Below are 20478 nucleotides of genomic sequence, written 5' to 3'. Positions count from 1 at the left end.
TATACTCTCGTACTTAAATCAACCTCTAATCCTTGTACCTCCAGTCTGATTTGCTCCACCAAGACAAGACACTCTCACCAGACTCACCAATTTATGATCTCAATTGAGAGTATAGAAATACCAGTCTGGTTCAGCACACATTAATGAATCTGCTTCTTGCGTTTAAGACTGTTACATCCCTTCTGAGCTTTATTAGGCAATGTACATGTAGAGATGGTGTGCATAATACAATTAATATGCGGGGTCTGCTTATGATTGAGTTTTGATGGGGAGTACTAGTAGCCTAAGTCAGAAAATTCTTCAGACGGTAAAGTTGAAGACCCTGTTAAACCAAACAGATCCTACTCCTCATGTAAACCAGTATCCACTAATGCCATCATGTGGTACATTCAGGATATTACAGACAATTTACAGCCACCATTTACTTGTTTTCTTTTTATTTGTCAAAATAGCATTTGTACCAAGATGTTAAATGGCTCTTAAGGCATCTGCATGAAAGAGAATCCATGCAGAGGTTCTGAAAATTATTTATGTTACAAATTTGGCTCTTTACGTATTTCATATTTTAAAATTGTGTCAAATAATGCCACTTCTTTAACATAAATCTTCTAGCAATATGACAATACGATCATTAAATATATTCACACAGAGCAACACAAACACAAAAACACCAACTAAGGATTAAGATATCGACTAACCCATCTCATAAATCACAATGTAAACAAAATCCCTTTAAGGGTTCAATGTAATGACATTAAAGAATTCAAAACATCTAGGGAATGCGAGGCCCACGGTTAAACTATAATTGTTCAGTGACACGCATGCCTTCTAGACAGAAGACTAAACAGGGATCCTGTGAAGACATGGTGAGTGGGATTCATTAACAAAAATCAATCAGTCATGCCTGTCTGTGGAGAGTTCAATTAGGTCCTTGAGACCTGCTGAGGACCAGCAGGACATACAGTGAAGGCTTAAAAGGAGAACAGGGACAACAGGAAGAAAAGTAGTGCATGTTCCCCTTTAGCTTCCGCATCAGCAGATGCTTTATTCAGTCACCAGGACCTGAAAGGTGACTCGACCGAGAAACTTGTCACGCTCGTCGTTGTTCTTGAGGTTGGAGCCCTCTACCTTGCACTCTACAATCAGCTCAGAGTTGTAGTCTTCCTTCTTAAGCAACAGCTTTACAGCAACCAGAGGCTGAACATAACCCTCCTATAGATGACCAGAGACATATACATATCACCATATACACTTATACTCCATTGGATCCTCTTTGACTGCAGATGATTTGATGATAGATGATGATATATTTACTTCAAACTGTTTTTTTAGACATTAATTGATGGACTGTGTTATGTGGATTACTTGCAATGTTTATATCAGGTGTTTGAGCCTTCATTTGGACAGCAACCATTCACTACAGAGGATCTATACTGAACAAGTAATGTAATGCTAAATTCATCCAAATCTGTTCCGATAATGACAGTAAAATTTCTGCAAATTTTCTTTTTCTTTTTGGTGAGCTATTCCTTTAAGCTTGCGCTGAACTTTATACTTACATGTGCTTTTTTCCCATAGTAGGGAAAGTACATCCTATCAATAGTTCCCTCATGGGGAAAATACTGCATCTGGAGAGGTTTCTCACTCTGAGAAAAGAAGAAAATACCATCAGACAACTGAAGACAACAAGCTGTGACTGGTTGAGAGTGGATGATGCGGTTTCATGTAGATCTATCAATTAATAAAAATCATCCATGACATATACAGTAGCTGCAGTGTAAAAATACATTTAGATGCAGTGCATAATGTATCCCAGCAGGCCACAGAAAAAGCAGACTGCTGCTTTGGAGAAAACAAGCGCTAGAAGTCATGCTGCTGCTTTGCCATGCTAAATGAATTACTATTTGTTCATTAGCCATCTTTCTTGATTAAAAGTAGCTGAAATTATTCAGATGGTAACCACTGTGAGAATGGACAGCTGGTATTGATTAGGGATGCTGCATGAGATTTCAGTACCATTTAAGCCAATATTACATATGTTTATGTTTATTTGTATTGATTGTGGTTGGATATTTAATTGTGCAGCTCTTTTTCTCTACTTTTACACTTTGCTGCCATCTAATGCTCACTTATAAAACACTAATAATGTAATAACACTTTAATGTCATCTTTAGCAAATCTGAAAATGACTATCCATTTTTCACACAGTACATAATAACGTTGCCTAAATTCATGTGTATCATTTGAAATGATTAATGGTTTATATTTAGTTTATTTCATTTAGATTATATTAAATATATATTGAGGTGCATCCCTAATTCCGACAAGAAATTCTGAAAAATACTTGTATGTTGTGGCTTGCAGAAAATTTGAGGTAAGGAATGATAAAGCATATAAGAGACATGCTCAATCACACTAGTAGCAAACAAGAGACTGGGATAATGAGAGAGACCAGACATACAGTGATCTTACCCATCACTTTACAAAGGAGGTCAACTGGCAGAATGCAATTGAGACATGAGAGATAAAGAAAAAAGGGAGGGAGAAAAGAAAAAAAACACTCTTGAGAGAGGATGGACTAACATTTAGAAATCCAAGCAGGAAACACAACAACACATAAATCAGACCTTAAAGCTGAAATCCATAAGAAAAGTGCAGAAACACTGGCAATTACAAACACCCAACAGGTTCTGCTCCTACAATAACCATTGATTTGCTAGCATCTTTGATTGGCCATGTGATTTTTACCTTCATTATCTCTTGACATGAGCCCTCAGAGAGCAAACCGAAATTTGCAATGGCCAAAACAATAATGATAACAGAAAGTGGTTAAGTAGATGGGAATCGTTGGAGAATACTTAGCAGGAAGGTCATTTGCATGGACCTTAATTATGATTACTCTGAGAAACAGCCAGCATGGGATCTTAATTTCTTAAAGTTGTGTTAAGGCATGTTTGCTTTTTTTAGTTCCATTTTCTAAATTTCTCTTACAAATTGCAGCTTTAAACCACAAAAAAAAGATTATTTATGATTTTATACAGTCCACAATATCTTAATATCAAAATCGTAAATCATTCTTTAATTGTAACCCGTATTAAACAGGTCTACAATTGTCACCTTTGATGTGCAGTTGATGTATGGATCTCCAGCTGGCTTAAGACCAATGATCTGAGGGTTAAGACCCAGACATTTTTACTCTTGAAGAAAATAGTTTGATAATACATAATTCATTTAGAATTACATGCTGTATACACAAAAATACAGTAATTTTGTGAAATATTAGTAATTTTGATATATTACAATAACTATTTTGTCATTTAAAATGCAATAATTTTCTATTACAGATAAGACAGAGATATGTATTATTGGACCAGAAAACATACAGTAGAATTTTTACAATTTGCAAACTGAAATATGTTACTTCCTCTACTGTCAAAAATCTGGGTGTTATATTAGACCAACTTTGTATTTTCCCATGTATTTTCCAAAATGCCAAGATTGTACCTTTCCTGATGCAGAAAAGCTGTTCCTGCAAAGTCTAGACTGGACTTTGTAAGCACTGCCTGCATCCTCAATCCACAGGTAGTTGCAGTGGCTAGAGTCCTTACCAGGTGATCATATTACCCCAATACTCAGGCAACCTCATCAGTTACAAAATATTATTATTACGGCCCTTTGGTTAGCTCCTGCGTAAACTAGTACCACGCTACAACCCATCACGCTCCCTAAGGTCACCAAAACGCTGGACTTTTGATGCCTAGGATAGCAAAGTCTAATAGAGCTTTTTTTGGCTGGAATATCAAGGTTCGATTCTCTTTTAATGAATAAAAAACTTCAAAAGAACAGCATTTATTTGACATAAAATCAAACCAACCATTCAATACAAAAAAAACACAAAAAAAAAAATAATAAAAATCGTATTAAAAAAATCAAACCCATCTCGATAAAAAAAAACCACATTTTGCTATAATTTGTATTTGCTGTTAAAAAAATCATACTGAAATTTCCTAAACATGAACTGACACAGTCACCACTTTAAATATTGAAGAAACTTAATTTTTCTGTAAAGTGTATGTAAAGTTACTCACCCTGAATTCATCTTGACATTTATAACACAGCGGCTGTGTCCTTTAGCATAGCCATAGGTGGCTGCCTAATATCCTCCATCCCGAACAGAGCATACGCTGGAGTAAACTCCTCCTGAACTGGCCTACACCTTCTTCTGCGGTTCCTCATCCCGCTCAGAGTACTGACCCGCCATACACAAGTCATTTTTGGCTTGTTCTGAGTCATTATACTCTGGAAATAGAAAATAGAGAAACTATAAATATACAAGTACTATGCAACCAGATGAGAAAGTATTTAAAAAAGAGAGTGAGGCAAAGTGTAGAGCACTTACGATGCAGAAACGATTCTAGATGCTGGACATACTGGCCATATTGAAGAGGTTCTGATCTGTTAAAAACTATATTCAAAGAGTTCGGCCTGATAGCCAACCCTGCGATAAAGAAAAAAGTTAGTTATATATTTTTTTTAAATAACTCATAATGAGAAGTATGTACAGCAGAAAATAGACCTTGTAATTTACACTCTTTAATTAATAATAACTATCATTGTTTGCAAAAAAAAAAAAAAAAACTTACCTGGGGATGCAACCCGATCTTGATACTTTGGTGTGTCGTCATTAAGCGTCTGGAGCATCACCCACATAGTGAAGACAAACATGGCAACCAAGAAGCCATAGAAGACCAAGTAAAAGAGGAGGATGAGACCTGAAACACAGTACCTTTGAAAATCATTTGTAGCTAGGCATAACTAAATTAATAAGGCCCTGCTAAAAAGCAGAATATTTAAATCCTTCCAACCAAAACACAACATTTTGCTGGGATCTCATATAGAAAAATTTTTAAAGGGGTCATATGATGTTGCTTTATTTTCCACATACTGTACATTATTGTTTCTCCTCTATGCCCCGCCTTTCTGAAATGCGTCGATTTTTACAAAGTTCATCGATCTGAAAAGCGAGGTGTGCTGTGATTGGCCAGCTATCCAGTGCGTTGTGATTGGCCGAATACCTAAAGCGTGTGACGAAAATGTTACGCCCCTCACCATACTGTGATGCCATCTCCTGGCACGATGAGACAAAAACAATAAAACCCATTACAAACAAAGCATTTGTTGCATCCAGTGGGGACATAATTACTGATTATAGTTACTTATACTACGGTGAACATTAATACATGAACAATAATTTCCTATGAAAATCAAGACGAAAGTAATCAATTCCAAAGTAAACGCACGGCGAACGTAGTTCCAGGCAGTTCTCTTGACCGCATTGCAGTTCCATATCACTTCGCATAGTAAAACTATAATAACGGTCATGCAGTTTGCACAAAAAGGTGTTGTCAGCGCTGCAACACGTAAAAACACAGTATAAGCGGAATAATTGATGACGGGCCGTTGAATTATTAGAAAAATAATGCACACCCGAGATGGTGATGCGGCCACGACCCGAAGCGGAGCTTATACTGCTTTTACATGTTGCATCGCGCTGCGTAAACATAAAACCATGTCTGAATTTGTGATTGGAGAAATGACAAACAACAAGTGCTACTGTACACTGTTCAAAACTCACGTTTTAATCATCAGTGGCAAATTCTTTAAATATAAAAAACATACTAGCAGGCTGTGAGTCAGAACAACCGATAGATCAGGAAACAGTCATCTATAAAATGCATTGCACACATCTGAATATTTGGTTTGAACTGTTCTGGAACAGTGTTGTAAATACAACTTAAGATTAGATTAGATTAGATTCAACTTTATTGTCACTGCACATGTAGGTACAAGGCAACGAAATGCAGTTAGCATCTAACCAGAAGTGCAATAAGCATTAAGTACAGAATATACAAGGTCTACAATATGTACAATAACTATACAGATAAGTATTATGGACATAATTTACAGATTTTAAATACTATCAGCATGATATACAGATATAAACACAATTAACATACTATACAGATGAAATATGTGAAAGTGTATGTACACTATAGGCAGAACTGAACATATGAACATAATTTACACTATTGCAATGGAAAGTAAAGTGCATAGAAGATATTTCAGTGTGCAAATGGGTTATTCAGTGTTTCTGGATGAACAGACAGTAGTGCAAGTAATAGCAAGTTTACTGTTTTTTGCTTGATGTAAATAAATAAAGAAATACATTTAATAAATAAATAAATAAATAAATAAATTAGCCACTGATATCTAGTCGTGCTCTCTTTTGGAAGGCTAGACAAAGTAGTTTCGCTTTCACAATAAAACACACAACATTTCCACAACATGGCAGCACGGGAACAACAATACTACAGCGAGAATAAAAGTTACCCCATCTTTCTTTGCGCGAACATTTGGGCTGCCTTATGCAAATCTTCCCACATTGTGACATAGACATGTGGGGGCGTGTTAGAATGAGCCGTTTTAGGAGGGTGTGGTTGACTTAACTTTTATAAATAATATCTCTTTGGATTTGAGACTTTAGTCTTTGCAACTTTACAGATCTTCTTTATGCAATTTAATTGCATCATATGACCCCTTTAATCTGACACATTGTGCATTACTATCTTATCCAGTTTCAGTCTAATTGGTCAATCACCGATTTTTTATTTATTATTATTTAATTAAAACTACACTATGCAGCCTTTTGATAATAATAATAATAATTTTAAAACGTTATCAATGAGATGGTACATAAAAATCCATCTTCCAGACGTTACCCAAGCATACTTAGAAAAACTTATAATAAAGATTTATATTTTCAGCTGTCGGGACGGATTTCGCGGGAAATTGCATATTGTCAGTTATGTGTGTCACATCATATTCGTTCCAAGAGCAAAGTAGCTTCAGCAACTGTAGCGCGCGTGTGGAGCAGTGTTGCCAATTGGGCTACTTTAACACTGCTGCCGCATGTTGTTTATATGTCAACGGGTTGAAGCGACACTAACAACGTGATATTTCGCTGCTAAAATACGAATCTTACCTGGGGAACCCCGCCAAAAAAACGTGTATTTTATCCCCTGAACGCAATTTTATCGTGGACCCCCGGCGACTTGGCTAGTTGAGTGAAGGAGTGAGTAAACTGACAATGCATCATTCAAAACGTTATTCTCCAGGGAGTCAACAGGTACAGAAGACCAAAAGGTATTGTAAAGCTTCAATTCAGTGATTTTAAAAAAGATGTAAATTAGTGCGCATCTATCTATCTATCTATCTATCTATCTATCTATCTATCTATCTATCTATCTATATAAATAAATAAATTTAAATTAAATTATTATTATTAAATTATTAATTATAAATGATTAATTATTAAATTATTTTTTTTCCTCCTGTAGTAGAATAATGTTATGTTTCCATTCAGCAGTTGATCGTTGTCGCATGGAGAATAATCAAATGTGTCATTTGCACAGGTCTAGTGAGGCGCGAAAACAGAATCCATTCAGATTCCGCACAGGCCAGACGACGTCACGGCGGACGGCGCTCACCGCTGCCATTCAACAAAAACGGGTTTCTAGACAGTCGAGGTCGTTATTTTGACTATGTGAAAACGATTCATTCTGCAGGCCTTTAATCTATTAGGCTAGTTTTACTGCCAAGACAGTCCGATGAATTATAGGCATAATGGGCTTTCAGGAAGGAAGGACAAGAGAAGGTTAATGACACTAGCCTTTCTCTCACGTTAGGCAGTAAGCACAGATTCTCACAATATTGTTGTTTTTAAGGACAATATTATGAAATCTGTGCACAAACGTTTTCTGTTGCTAAATAATGTAAACAAAGCCTTGTTTTGATAAATACACCGTTACGTAGATTGAAAAATACACTACCAGTCTGAAATAAAAAGATTTTTGCCTCTTAGCCAGTGTCTATTTATGTTAGCGTCTACAGAGGCTCCTGTTCACAGTGAATTTACACGCCACACCGAAAAAAAAAAATACGCACGCACACGCGCAACATAGTCATTTCTTTGCATTTTAAAACCTAAAAAATATCACCTTAAAATTATAATGAAATTAAGGACTGCTGCCGCTTTTAAACTGAGTAAAATCCTCATACTGATTTCCAGATTTTAGATTTTTTTCTTCATCATTTTACACGAGAAGATCTACTAAAACCTGGAGATGTTGATCAACATTTATCACTGTAGATCATTCAAAACACACAGACAAGAGAGGACACTAAACTGATGTCATCAGTGTAAGAGTTGATGACATCAAGGTGTCGGAATGGGTCTCTTTCATGACCCTGGGGGGTCTTCATGTTTAAGATGCTTGAGGCTGACAGTTTCTGCATCAAAATCCGCCTTATATGCTTATTTCTGTAAGCTGCACATTTCATCACTCGCATGATGCTGTGAACAGAATGCCGTTCATAGGTTTTGTGTCAACTCACCCCAATTGTTTGCAGTCCGTCCGAAGAATTCTCCAGTTCTTGGATTGTAGATCACGTCTTTCCAGCTGCTCTCGGGCTCTTTGCCCTCCGCTGGTTTTTCGCTCTTATTAGACATGCTGGAATTTAGGCGCAACTGATGAGAAAGAGATTGTGAGTGTGATGTGACCCGGTCTGATGAGGCTGAACTCAGTGGGCTTATGCCCTAATGAAGAGCGAAAACCCTCTGGCGTCTCCGAATATACTGCAACGCACCTGATTCTACAAACCGGACCGACAGCAGCACGTTATGCTGTGGGGGAGGGAACGAAGCGGGCAGCGGTTTTGCCCATGCGCAAACTGTGCGACCCTGAAATTGTTACAAATTGTTTGTCAAATGTATACCGTAGAATCTTGGTGTTCATCGGCGCAGTCGTTTTAAGGTTATATCAAGGTATTAAATGAATTTCCATATATATATGTATATATATATATATATATATATATATATATATATATATATATATATATATAGCTATATATATATATATATAGATAGATAGATAGATAGATAGATAGATTATAATTAATAGCCATATGCGATGCGGAGCATACAAGGACGTAAAACACCAAAGTTATGTGTTTACAACATGTATTTTATAACATCATATTGTTTTTTTCCCCCCCAAAACTACCAATATTTATACCATGGTTAACGGAAACCTAGAATCAGGCTATTGATTAATCCGAACGGAGCAGTTATCAGCACAATATGACTGAAGCGCAGTTTTGTTTTTTTTGTTTTTTTAATTGTGCACGAGCGGCGCGCGAATCACCGTAAACCCCGCGCGCGTTCACCAGCGCGCTCGAAAAGCGTGTTAAGATTTGAGCGAGCCATTCCTATCTCGAAGCTTATGGTAAGCGATCTATTTGAATTCTTTTGAGAAATTGCCACTTTAAAATACTACGGAGAAAGTCGAACATTATCTTAAACAGCACATATACTAAAAAGACTGATGAAAAGAGGGGAAAACAATCTTGCACCAGCAACATATTAAAATCTTATTAAACTATCGTGACCACCTTTACTAGAATGTATCACGCTTTATCGTGGCTTATTTGAATTCTCTGTTTTGGGTGAACAGTTCTTGTATTGTAATTGATACTTGACTCTGACATTTCACATGTTAATAGTTTTGATAGGCCTATATTGATGTGAAATTATACTGTTTCATTTTTATTTTTCAGTTTTACGGGAGCACTTTTGTTATGCTGCAAGTGAGTGAATATCTTTCTTGGCTGAATAATGAGGAGAAACGATCTCGTGTCAAGGAGGTCCAGACGCTATTAGCACACAACAACAGATTTGTTCAGAGAGCATGCAATCAGAGTTGATGGTAATGAAAGGGATGCTGTTGTTAAAGCTGATAAACATAAGCATTATAAACCTTATGCCATTTAGAATAGGCCTACATACTGTATGGACCAAATAAGAATTTGTATTTTGTGACTTTGCTTTCACATTATGTTTTAATTGTTGTAAGAACATCAATGCATTGAGAACATTGAATGTGAAGACATATTGGTGCAGGGAAAAAAGCTTTAAAATGTTTTAAAAATAAAATAAATAATAATAAAAAAAATCATATGTAAACGTACCTTGTTTTGTGGGTTTATTTTTACAAATAGTTCTTTTCTGTTACACCTTAATTCCTATACCTGCACAGTTAAGAGTTATATTAATGTTTTTTAGGAGTTATCAAATGAATATTGTAAGTTATCTAAATCTAAGGTAGTGTTCTTTTATTCTGAAAAGTTAGATTAACACTGATAAGAGATGTCTGATTAACTCCATGAGGGTTAAAGGTTGAACTCTGAGGAAGTGTGAATTTGTTAACACTTTTAAAAATATTAATTTAACACTGGCATTGAGAATTATATAAACACCAGGATATTGTTGAAATGAACTCTCACTGAGTTAAATTAACACTGGTGGTTTTGCTGTGTATATAGATAATAATTAGAAGCAAGACCTCAGTAAACACAGATGACTTGTGTATCACAAAAAGAAGAATTTGTTAAAATGGGAGGGTGAAAGGGTTTTTGGCAATGTACCCTGCTGGAGTTGTCAAATTAAATTTGTTGAACTCTTGAATTTCTTAAAGAAAGTAGACTCAAAATCCAAAATAGAATGGTAATGAAAAAGACAAAGACATCTGAAAACAAATACCAGCTGTATCATTTAAGAAACAAATTAGGACCCTATTACAAATTAGGATTATAAAGCGACTTCAAATGTACATGTCTGCAAAGTCTGTATGAAACATATCGCCTATCATTTTGCAATGGTGACGTATCTGTTATCAGCAGGGCAGCGTTATGGGCAACATGGGCTGCAGCCTGTTTTTATACAGTCTATGGCTGCAGCCCAGGGCCCCGAACACTAGGGGGCCCCCGAGTCTATTCTCCTTTGCATTTTATAGGGTTGCCAACCGTTCCGTATAATATCCGCTGTATGACCACCTAGACCATACATATATATATATATATATATATATATATATATATATATATATATATATATATATATTTTTTTTTCCCCAAATATCTTATATAATATATAATATTTTATATAAGATAAAATAATATATTTTGCGTTTACTGGTGTATTTCTGTTTAGTGGCTCCTGTGGCTCAGTGGTAGAGCATTGTGTTAGCAGAGCAAAAGATGGGTTCAATTCCCAGTGAACACACATACTGGTAAAAAAAAAAATTTATAACCTGAATTTACTCTAAGTCGCTTTGAATAAAAGCGTCTGATAAATGTTAATATGGTTTTTATTGTATTTGTACAGCACTATCCACTGCTGTTGTGTTTATCCGTGCTTAATAAATACAAATACTTGAGGGAAGATGTCTTTCCATTTAAAACCGTGGGATTTGACAAAAAAAAAGGGGTTGAATAGTTTGCATCACTGGATATTATTGGTCGTTTATGTCGGGGAACGCTACGTTTCTTATACAGTCGAGCCGACTGTTTCAACGAACGCGACTTTCACCGCACAAGCTCTTTACTTTCGGTTTTCATTCTTGACTTCAGCATTAACGGCAATCCAAAACCGGTAAGCTTTCAACTTATATGCTCTTGCTTGCCCCGTCCGTGCGCGTTGTTAGGACCTTTCGCACCGCGGGAACCTTTTCATAGTACCAGAAATAATTGTGGAACTACCCACTTTTGGGCGTTTTCGCACCGCAGGAACTGGGTACGATTTTAGTACCGGACTGCCTTTTTCGAGAACCAAATTAGCTCCTACTCAGGAGCAGGTCTAACCATAACAAATGTAACACTACCCGTGATGTAAGTAGACATTGATTGGCCAGACGCGTTCGAAAACGCCCTCACGCGCCATGATTTAAAACGCTGTGTAAACATAATTTAAACACTGTGTCAACTTATTTCGCACGGCACGCATGACAAACAGCGATAAATATACGGACGCTGAAGTGCAGGCACTTGTAGCAAATGTAGCACTGCCAGTTGTCGTTGGAGATTCTTAATCCTCCTTTCCGTTCTTTCAATCGCTTTACGTAAACATCAACATTCCATGTCCAATATTGTTAAACCCGCGAGACACAACAAAAACACAGCTCCAATCACAGCGTCCTCCATCTTCCTGTTGTTAACGTTGTTGAAAGCCGCGCACAACCGACATCGCTGTCGACCGGCTTACGTCACGTCCCAGTACACACTCTCGGTGCGAATGCAACCCTTTAAATGGTACTGGGAAATAGTTCGCAAAATCGTCCCAGTACTTCAGTACTGTACATTTAGTTCTGGAACTAAAGCGGTGCGAAAGGCCCTATTATATGAGCGGGATTTTTTAAAAAACATTAAAACTGCTCAGGGCCGGGTTTCCCGATGACGATTGATCTTAGCGCTTAAGAGCGTTTTCTACGAGTCGTTTTACGATCGTTAGTTATTGTTTCACGTGCGTTTCCCAAAAATGCACTTAACACAATCGCACGTAGCTGTGCTTTGGGTCGCTATCCGTTTGTCAAGTACTGAAATGTCACCTTAGAATGGATCGTAATTGTAGTAGCCTACTACTCGCTCATTTATTGAAATCTAAACCTAATGCTGCATTCTAGACAACTCGGAAATAATAACTATAATACAATATTATTATAATACGATATTATTATATTATACTTTACATAATAATATACTTTATATAAATATATACATATATTATAGTACTACAGTATGCAATATAGTTATTTCCGGGTCCAACACATTGCTGGTCTTTGAAGCATATTTCCTATACTATTTCTTTTATTCGTTGTTTATTTTACAGTCATTTAATTTAGATGTGTATTTCTATTTTTCCTGCCCCTTTTAAGTAGTTCATTTATATATTAATTTGCCTTGCATTCAGCTAATAAAAGTAAAATGTTGCAATTTTCTGGTGTTATTTTATTGTTGGGGGAGTCTCCAGTTATATCTTAAAATTCTTAAAATACAGTCCACTTCAGATTGGTTTTAATCACTGCATTAAAAAAAAAGAACGCAATCTTTATCTAATTCTGATTGGGTGGGCAAGACTGTCATTTGGGTGGGCTTAGTCCACCCCTGCCCATGCCTAGAGCCGGCCTGTAGAGAAACAAAATTATACACTTTTAAAATGTCAATAACTTCTAGCACATTATAAGAAGAGCAGGAAGAAGCCCTTTTAGTGGTGTGCAATATTTAATTTTATTTACTGGGCTGTTGTTGATTTGTAAGATAATTACTCCATAATATTGTTTAATTTATGTACATAATTTTGTAGGGGAGCCCCCAAAGCTGCGTTAGCCCAGGGACCCTCAAAGGCTTAATGCACACTGGTTGTCAGTGCTTCAGCAAGAAATGCACATCTGTCAAGTACTGTTTCAGTAGGTTTTTTTTTTTTTGTCGAGGAGCTATAAATTAAAAGCTAAAATCGTGCAATGTCTAAATAAGTTATTTGAAGTTTGTTGAATAACCCATTTCAGATCATTAATTTGAATAAATACTGCTTTTCATTCAGTTTTCTCATTTTGTGCTGAAAAGTTTGTGTTTAAGTTAAAAATTCTATAGGCCTAACTAAAATCTGCAAAAAAAATCTCAGAGAATTGCCTTAACGAATACTGCCTCTTACGGGTCAGTAGTTCAAGAAATGGCATGCAAACTTCTTGATTTAGTTGGATGTTGGATTTTTACTTTTATTTTACTTTAACTTCTTTAAAATGCCCTTTAACCTTCCTTTTCCAATACAAATTTACAACTAAACAATTATTACATTAACTATTAACTAATTAACTATACGTTTTGTGTTAGCCAGAAAAATATGTTAGTATTTTTAATGATTTACAGTAAGGCAGTTGTGTTCTTGTAAAGACATTTTTTTTTCACTATACGTTCTGCAACACAGAGATTTAAAATGTCCAAATAGCATTTTTAGCATTATTAGTTGTTGTTGTTAAATATATCAGTATGTTGGTGTTCATTGTTTTCTATAGTTTTTTTTTCTTTGAATGTGAACTAAATCTCAACCCTAGCATTTCAGCCCCTCACTCTTTTCTAATCTTCTACATCTATTTAACTAATGCTCTTACTAAAAATATATGCTGTGCTAAGCACTTTTTTTCACTTAGTGCTTTCTTTCTAAATGTTTGTAAGTCAGTATTGCAGCACTTCTCGTGTCTTCTCAGGATGAACCATTCTTCTATTAAAGTGTCTGCAGTCTAAATGTAAACATGTACCACGAAAAAAACGAAGAGCAAATGTCCATAGAGTTTATGCCATAAACTTACACTATCCTGAACAAGACTGTAAAAAAAACATTATAAACACATGACTGTTGAGATCATGGTTTCTCCAGTAGTTCTTGAGTTAGAGCAAAAGAGATTTTCAAGATTTATTTAAAAGTGAACAAAGCGTTTTGAGGAGAAGATCCAGAACTTGCATGACAAGGTCTTATCAGCTTCCATTTTTTGTCATGATGTACATCATGCCATGTCAAAATAAGAGCTATTTCTCTACATTGTTTAACAGCGTTTCTGTCTGAAAGATTTTAAATCCTCTGTTGTTCTTTTTTTTTTTTTTTTTTTTTTTTTTACTATTTTTATCATAAATCCCTGGCCTGCATTTGTCTTTTGCCATATATGGTAATGTCTTGGTCCCTCATACTCTCCCTCTCTATTTTCTAAAATATGTAACTAATCAAAGTAAGAAATGTCTTAAGAGGAAGCTTTTGTTTTAGTCTCCAAGAGAATACCAGTGAATGCCAGTGTCTGCTCTCCTTTTGGTTTTTGTTTACAGTAACTTATCCTGATGTTTTCAGGTTTTTCCAGCAACCCCTAGACTTGTTAAAAGTTTTTCCATCATGGTCCATTATGCGTAAGTTAAATGGATAGTTCACCTTCAGCTGCTGGTCCCCATTGACTTGCATAGTGTTTTCCCCATACTATGGAAGTCAATGGGGACCGGCAACTGAAGGTGAACTATCCCTTTAAAGGTAAAGTGCACCCTAAAATCAAATTAATAACGAAAACAAAAAATTAGTTTTTTTTTTTTTTTTTTGCAAATAATGATGACAGAATTTGGATAAACTGTCTCTTTAAATATATAAATTATAGTCACATACAGAGATTGTTACAGTATATATGGTGCACTGTAGGGCTGCAACTAACGATTATTTTGATAATTGATTAATCGGTCGATTATTTTTACGATTAATCGAGATTTTTTATGTACTTAAATTTTAGTTTTGAACAAAGTAAATTATTAACAAAGGGAATCATTCAACATAGAACTTTTTAGCATTTTAACCCATTTTGCATTGTCATATCAGCTCAAAAACATACCATTTTTTTATTATGTTGGTTACCTTTTGCCAACTCTTCTGTCAAAACACTGACCTATTTACTCTAGCAAATTTCACAAGGAGGTTTTCAAATAGCGTTTGGCAGTCGTTAGGGCTCTGAAAGTATTTTTACATCCCGAACAAAAGCTTATTAAGTTCTTTTTATTTTCACGAAGAATAGAATTTAAATTTAGTAAATTGCATTTTATTATTTTTTTTTCCTGTAAACACACAGCTTATCATGGGAAACCCTTTAATAGTACTTCTGCTGTGAAATTTGTCAATCCTTCGAATATATGGTAATGGCATGAAACCTGAATAACTCACCCTCTTAAAGTAAAATTTAAAGTAAAATATCAGAAGGTTGTCCAGAAAAAAATTGGACACACAAAAAAACCTGCTGTGTGAAAAAAGCAGTGTACTTAGAAAAAAGTGCATTTTACATTTTAACATTAACCTCTCCAGAGTCATAATCAGGCTGCAAGACCAGAATTATGAACTGGGTAAACGACAAAGCTTTAAATGTTAATTGTTACAAAAGTAATGTTATCAGATTTTACGAGGTTTTTTTGTACTGCAGAAACCCTAAACTTGTTTGCACACTGTTTTTCCATCGGTTTAAATATGTATGGTCCTTATAACAGTGCAAAATTCAAAAATTAATAAAGCGATAAAATGTTAACAAAACCTTATGCCTGAACTGACTGGAATTCGACTACCTGTGGGAAATGCAGAGTGTTATTCCCTCATTATTTTCTAGAAAAACTTTGAATTGCAGTGCAAAAGGGGACCGGTCCAAATGTTCAGGTGCATTAACAGTTAGGCTTGCTCTTTTTTAGAGGACATGTGCCTGCCGCAGTTTAAGGTTACTCTTCTTTTAATGAAGGCTCAAAACAAAAAATTCGTTTAGTTTTATCTTTTTTTTTTTTTTTTTTTCTCGCTTACTCCACTGCCGCCTGCCTCACCCATCACGCTGATGCTGCAGAGACGCTTGCGGGAAGCACGTGACATAAAACGATAAACTTCTCCTGTCTGTACTGGCTGAGTAAAACCTCCGGTAAATAATGCCACACTTTGGTCACCGCAGATTTAAAATATGCACGAAATGAGCCGCTTACAGCAAATAAAAATATTTAGCAACGAATGATTACTAAATTAGTTGACAACTATTTTAATAATCGATTTTAATCGATTAATCTCGATTAGTTGTTACAGCACTATAGCACTGTAGTCTTATTTTGATAAACTATTCATAAAATCACTGTTTATAACATTAAAATCCTGGCATCTCAGTCGCATTTGTCATTACAATAATAATAATAATCTGGTTTCCAAACACTTCTTTTCTCTTCAACCACAGCAAATGTTGTTTTGATTAGTCTTAAGGATGGGGAGAGAGACTCAAAAGCCTCTCCGGTCCGGTTTATATAGCTGTAAAATGTCAACTATAGGTCAGTGTTTATATGTGAGACTCTTTCACCCAGTTGTGACAGTCCCTCCTCAGTTCCTCCTGGTAACAGCCAATGACAAGCAAGTGATCTCACTGTCTTCTAAATGTTTAAGCTAAACCTCCACACTGCGCTAGACGGTTTTGCACCGGCTCTGGATTTTGCGCACTTTAGCCCCCTTTTTTAAACTGTGCAGTGTGTATTAGAATGATAGAAATAGAAACCGAAAGAAAGCGAGTCAAGATTCAAAGCAAACTGCTGCCGTCGTTGCTCGCGCTTCATATTACGCAGAAATGCTCCTCTTCTTTGTATCCTTCGCTTTTCTTGTAGATTTATCCTGGGCTCTTCCAACGGGTACGTCTTTTATCCTGTTATAGCATCTTCATTCCTAATTAAGAATTGATGTTCTGTTGCTCATATTTTCCTCCATTATGATCTGTTGTTTTAATTATTGTCAAGCAATAAAGCCCTCTTTTGTGTGGTGTTGTTGTTAGACATTATTATTCAATTCGAGCGCAGTGTTTTGCTGAACGGGACAGTCGTGGAGAGGATTCTTGTCAGTGATGCACGTTTAAAGGGACAGTTCGACAAGCAACCTGTTGTCAGACCCATTCAAGATGAGGTCCTGCAAATGATGGTGGAGAATTATCATGCAACAGCAAGTAAAGATTCTTAATGCATTAGTTCCTGTAGATTAGGATTAGAGACAGATCAGTAAAATTTTTAACGATATTGATTTTATTAATGTGTTAATGTTCAGAACCTATTTTCAATTGTTATATTTCAGCTTAAAAAACAGTAGATAATCATTCGATTATAACAATAAACAGTAAAACCACAACAATAAAGCTTAAAGTACATTATGAATATAAAATAATAATTCTGACATATTGTCAGCATTAAACTACTAATTATTTAATTATTTAGTTTTTTGAAATGTGGCTTCAATCTTTTTTTTATTTTGCAGTATTGTTTGCATTAACTGGCATAATCAAGCTATTGGCATTGGCATTATTATGTATGCCTTTTATTCTGTTCTATTTATGCAAAGTTGGTTTATATATATATATATATGTGTGTGTGTGTGTGTGTGTGTGTGTGTGTGTGTGTGTGTGTTTTCTATTTTGGGTTACTGTCAAGTTTAAAATGCACTGTTACTGTTACTTTAATTGTAAAACATATACAGTGTTTGAACTTGAGCATGCAAATTTATGCAAACAATACATTCAATGAATTGCTGTTCTTTACTGTTGAGCATACAGTGGTATAACACTGTTGTTGGACGCTAATCTTTAGAGACCCACCAAGTGGTGTCATTTATTGGATTAAGTAAGAATATGTGAATTTTGGTAAAAAATACTGGTTTGTCATGCAGTCACTCTGTGACAATAAATCCATGTTTGTTTTTCAGGTTATGGCACATATATACGTTTGAGGGAATGTAAGCTGCGAGGAGATCGAGTCCTGCAGCTGTCCGACCGGATTCAGCTCAATGGCAAAGATTATCTGACTTTAGATTCAGACACTGATTCGTGGACAGTGTTGATGCCAGAGGCACAGGATCTAAAGAAGTCATGGACACTTAAGGCCGAGCAAGCGAGTCTAGAGAAAATTCACCTGAAACAAGAGTGTGAGGAATCCATTAAACAGTGGAATGACACCCAGAATCAAGAAGGTGAAGACTTATGATGATTATTTGTTAGAATAATTTAAATACATGAAAGTGCCACTAATTAAAAAAAGGTTGTTTGACTATTAAAACAGTTGTTATTGCCATATGAAGCACACTAACCTTCCATTTATCTGCTTTTAACATTTTATGAATACTAAAATATAATATAATAAAATAATATAATAAATATGTATCAAGATTACAAGATTCAAAACTAAGAATCTGGAGTTTATATCATCTGTTGAATGTTTTTCAGGTCTGGGTGTGTTAAGAGTGATATTTCCAGTTCTCGCCACTATTCTCTTCATTGGACTCGTCTTAATAAGCTTCCTTATCTTCAAGCGACACGGTGAGCAAAAGACTGGAATCATGTGCTGTCGTGTGTATTTGGGAAAACACCACTGCAAACCAGTCAAACCACTACCAATGATTTTTTTTAAATGGATAAATTAATAATCATTATGAACATGTTTTGTAAAATGTGTTTTGTTTGGTGTCAGTCACATGTAACAAGGGTCATTCTCCTTTCTTTGCCTTGCTCTTCCTCTTTTGCTCGATGCAGGCCATCAGCCAGGAGGTGAGATATTTTAAATTGTTTACCAAAAGCTTTAATTGCTGCAATATAAAGGCTGACAGAAGATTAAATATTGACGTTTATATAGCTGTCCCTGTGGACTGGATGGCATTCAGTGATCTAAGGTTCCCAGACGCAGACGTACTGTAGGCCATGTCTTATTATCCTAGTTATTAAGAAGTGAATTTCACTGAAATGGAATTAATAGTACAACTTGGTTTACAAAATACTGAATATTCATGTATTCAAATCAGAGCTGTTTAAGGGTGTATGTTCACCTTATATTTAACTACTTTGGCCACACTTTACATTACAATGTTACAGTGTAATTAAAAATAACTTGCTTTATATGGTCACATTACAGTAAAAAATATATATATTATTAACTTTGCTTAAGGTTACAGCAACAAAAATGTCCTTCGGTAATTGTTCTTGTAGGTCTCACAGAAAGTAAATACAAAACCTAAGTAATAAACACATAAATAAAACAAAAATAGAGAAGATCTTTGATGGATTTTTTAATCAGCTGAACTCTCTGACAGCACCCATTCAAGGTTAACACCTTTGAACTAGCCCAGTTGGATGTGTAAAAGTATACCAGACAGGTTTGTCCACATGTTTTTATGCTGTTGTCTATCAGCTGTGTAATTTTATGGCTTTCTTCTAGGTGTTTTAGGCTCAATTATCCATTATCCAGCCCATCATCTTGAAGTACCATTGGACAGACAGAGCCAAAAGAACATCGCTCAAGTCCCAGTGCTAAAGGGTCCCTAAAGATGTTTTGCTTGAAATGATCTTGAAACCTTTTTTTTTTTAATTGTTAATATCAGGGGTGGATTAAGGTGGTCAGGGGCCCCTAGGCTGCTCTTTGTGTGAGGCCCCCCTTAATCATTATGCTTTACTGAATAAATTTATTTAGTGCCATACATGGTCCACACACACATAGTAAGGTGAACTGGCATACACACACACACACACACACACACACATTGAGACAGCCAATCCTACAGTGTTTCCTCTACATTCCCAGTGTCTCCACAGGATTTTGTGAAACTTTGATGGGTGCACATTGGTTCCTCAAGTCTAGGGAGTTCTGCGGGTATAAGAAAATTATGAAAAGAAAAATTTATTTAATTAATCATCATGTAATAAATGTCATTTGAGTTCTACTTTCTGAGTATGAATTATCATATGCAGTAAAAACAACAACACTCAAGCACTGTAAAAGAATTTAACATAAATAAAAAAAGAATAAATAACAGTCTCCTCAGACCTTAGAACTATACATAAAATATTATATAACATAACACCTCACAACCTAACACAACACCACTTCACAAATTGAACATAGAAATAAATAACAGTATAAATAACAAAAAATAAACAACAGTTCTTTCTTAGTTGTATTAAGTGCGAACAATAAGTGCTTTCTCTATATTCAAAGTGCAAATAGAGACCAATTTTTCAAGCA

At 35.5% G+C, this 20478-nt stretch overlaps 2 protein-coding genes across 2 annotated transcripts; one reads left to right on the top strand and one right to left on the bottom strand.

Annotated features, from left to right (window-relative positions):
• Nucleotides 1–407: 407 nt before the first annotated feature.
• atp1b3a (ATPase Na+/K+ transporting subunit beta 3a) lies at nucleotides 408–8765 on the bottom strand. Its single transcript, XM_042771589.1, is given in 7 exon segments — nucleotides 408–1212; nucleotides 1560–1646; nucleotides 3118–3168; nucleotides 4085–4299; nucleotides 4400–4498; nucleotides 4644–4772; nucleotides 8455–8765. Coding segments are annotated over 7 exon segments (864 nt in total). The 5' UTR covers nucleotides 8570–8765; the 3' UTR covers nucleotides 408–1044.
• A 7792-nt stretch (nucleotides 8766–16557) lies between these two features.
• LOC122147739 lies at nucleotides 16558–20234 on the top strand. The gene is made up of 6 exons (XM_042771569.1): nucleotides 16558–17115; nucleotides 17256–17423; nucleotides 18173–18436; nucleotides 18690–18782; nucleotides 18996–19010; nucleotides 19675–20234. The coding sequence occupies exons 1-6, from the start codon at nucleotides 17055–17057 to the stop codon at nucleotides 19779–19781; spliced, it is 708 nt and encodes a 235-aa protein (XP_042627503.1). The 5' UTR covers nucleotides 16558–17054; the 3' UTR covers nucleotides 19782–20234.
• The last annotated feature ends 244 nt before the right edge of the window (nucleotides 20235–20478 follow it).

This window comes from Cyprinus carpio, chromosome A2 (assembly GCF_018340385.1).
Source record: "Cyprinus carpio isolate SPL01 chromosome A2, ASM1834038v1, whole genome shotgun sequence".
Classification (NCBI taxonomy): Eukaryota; Metazoa; Chordata; class Actinopteri; order Cypriniformes; family Cyprinidae; genus Cyprinus; species Cyprinus carpio.
Note: the sequence above shows the minus strand (reverse complement) of the source record. Positions and strands in the feature narration are given on the sequence as shown.

Coding starts and splice junctions, on each gene's coding strand:
- LOC122147739 (XM_042771569.1), top strand. CDS start 17,055: ATGCTCCTCTTCTTTGTATCCTTCGCTTTTCTTGTAGATTTATCCTGG. Junction 17,424..18,172: donor GAATTATCATGCAACAGCAA/GTAAAGATTCTT, acceptor TTTGTTTTTCAG/GTTATGGCACATATATACGT. Junction 18,437..18,689: donor TGACACCCAGAATCAAGAAG/GTGAAGACTTAT, acceptor AATGTTTTTCAG/GTCTGGGTGTGTTAAGAGTG.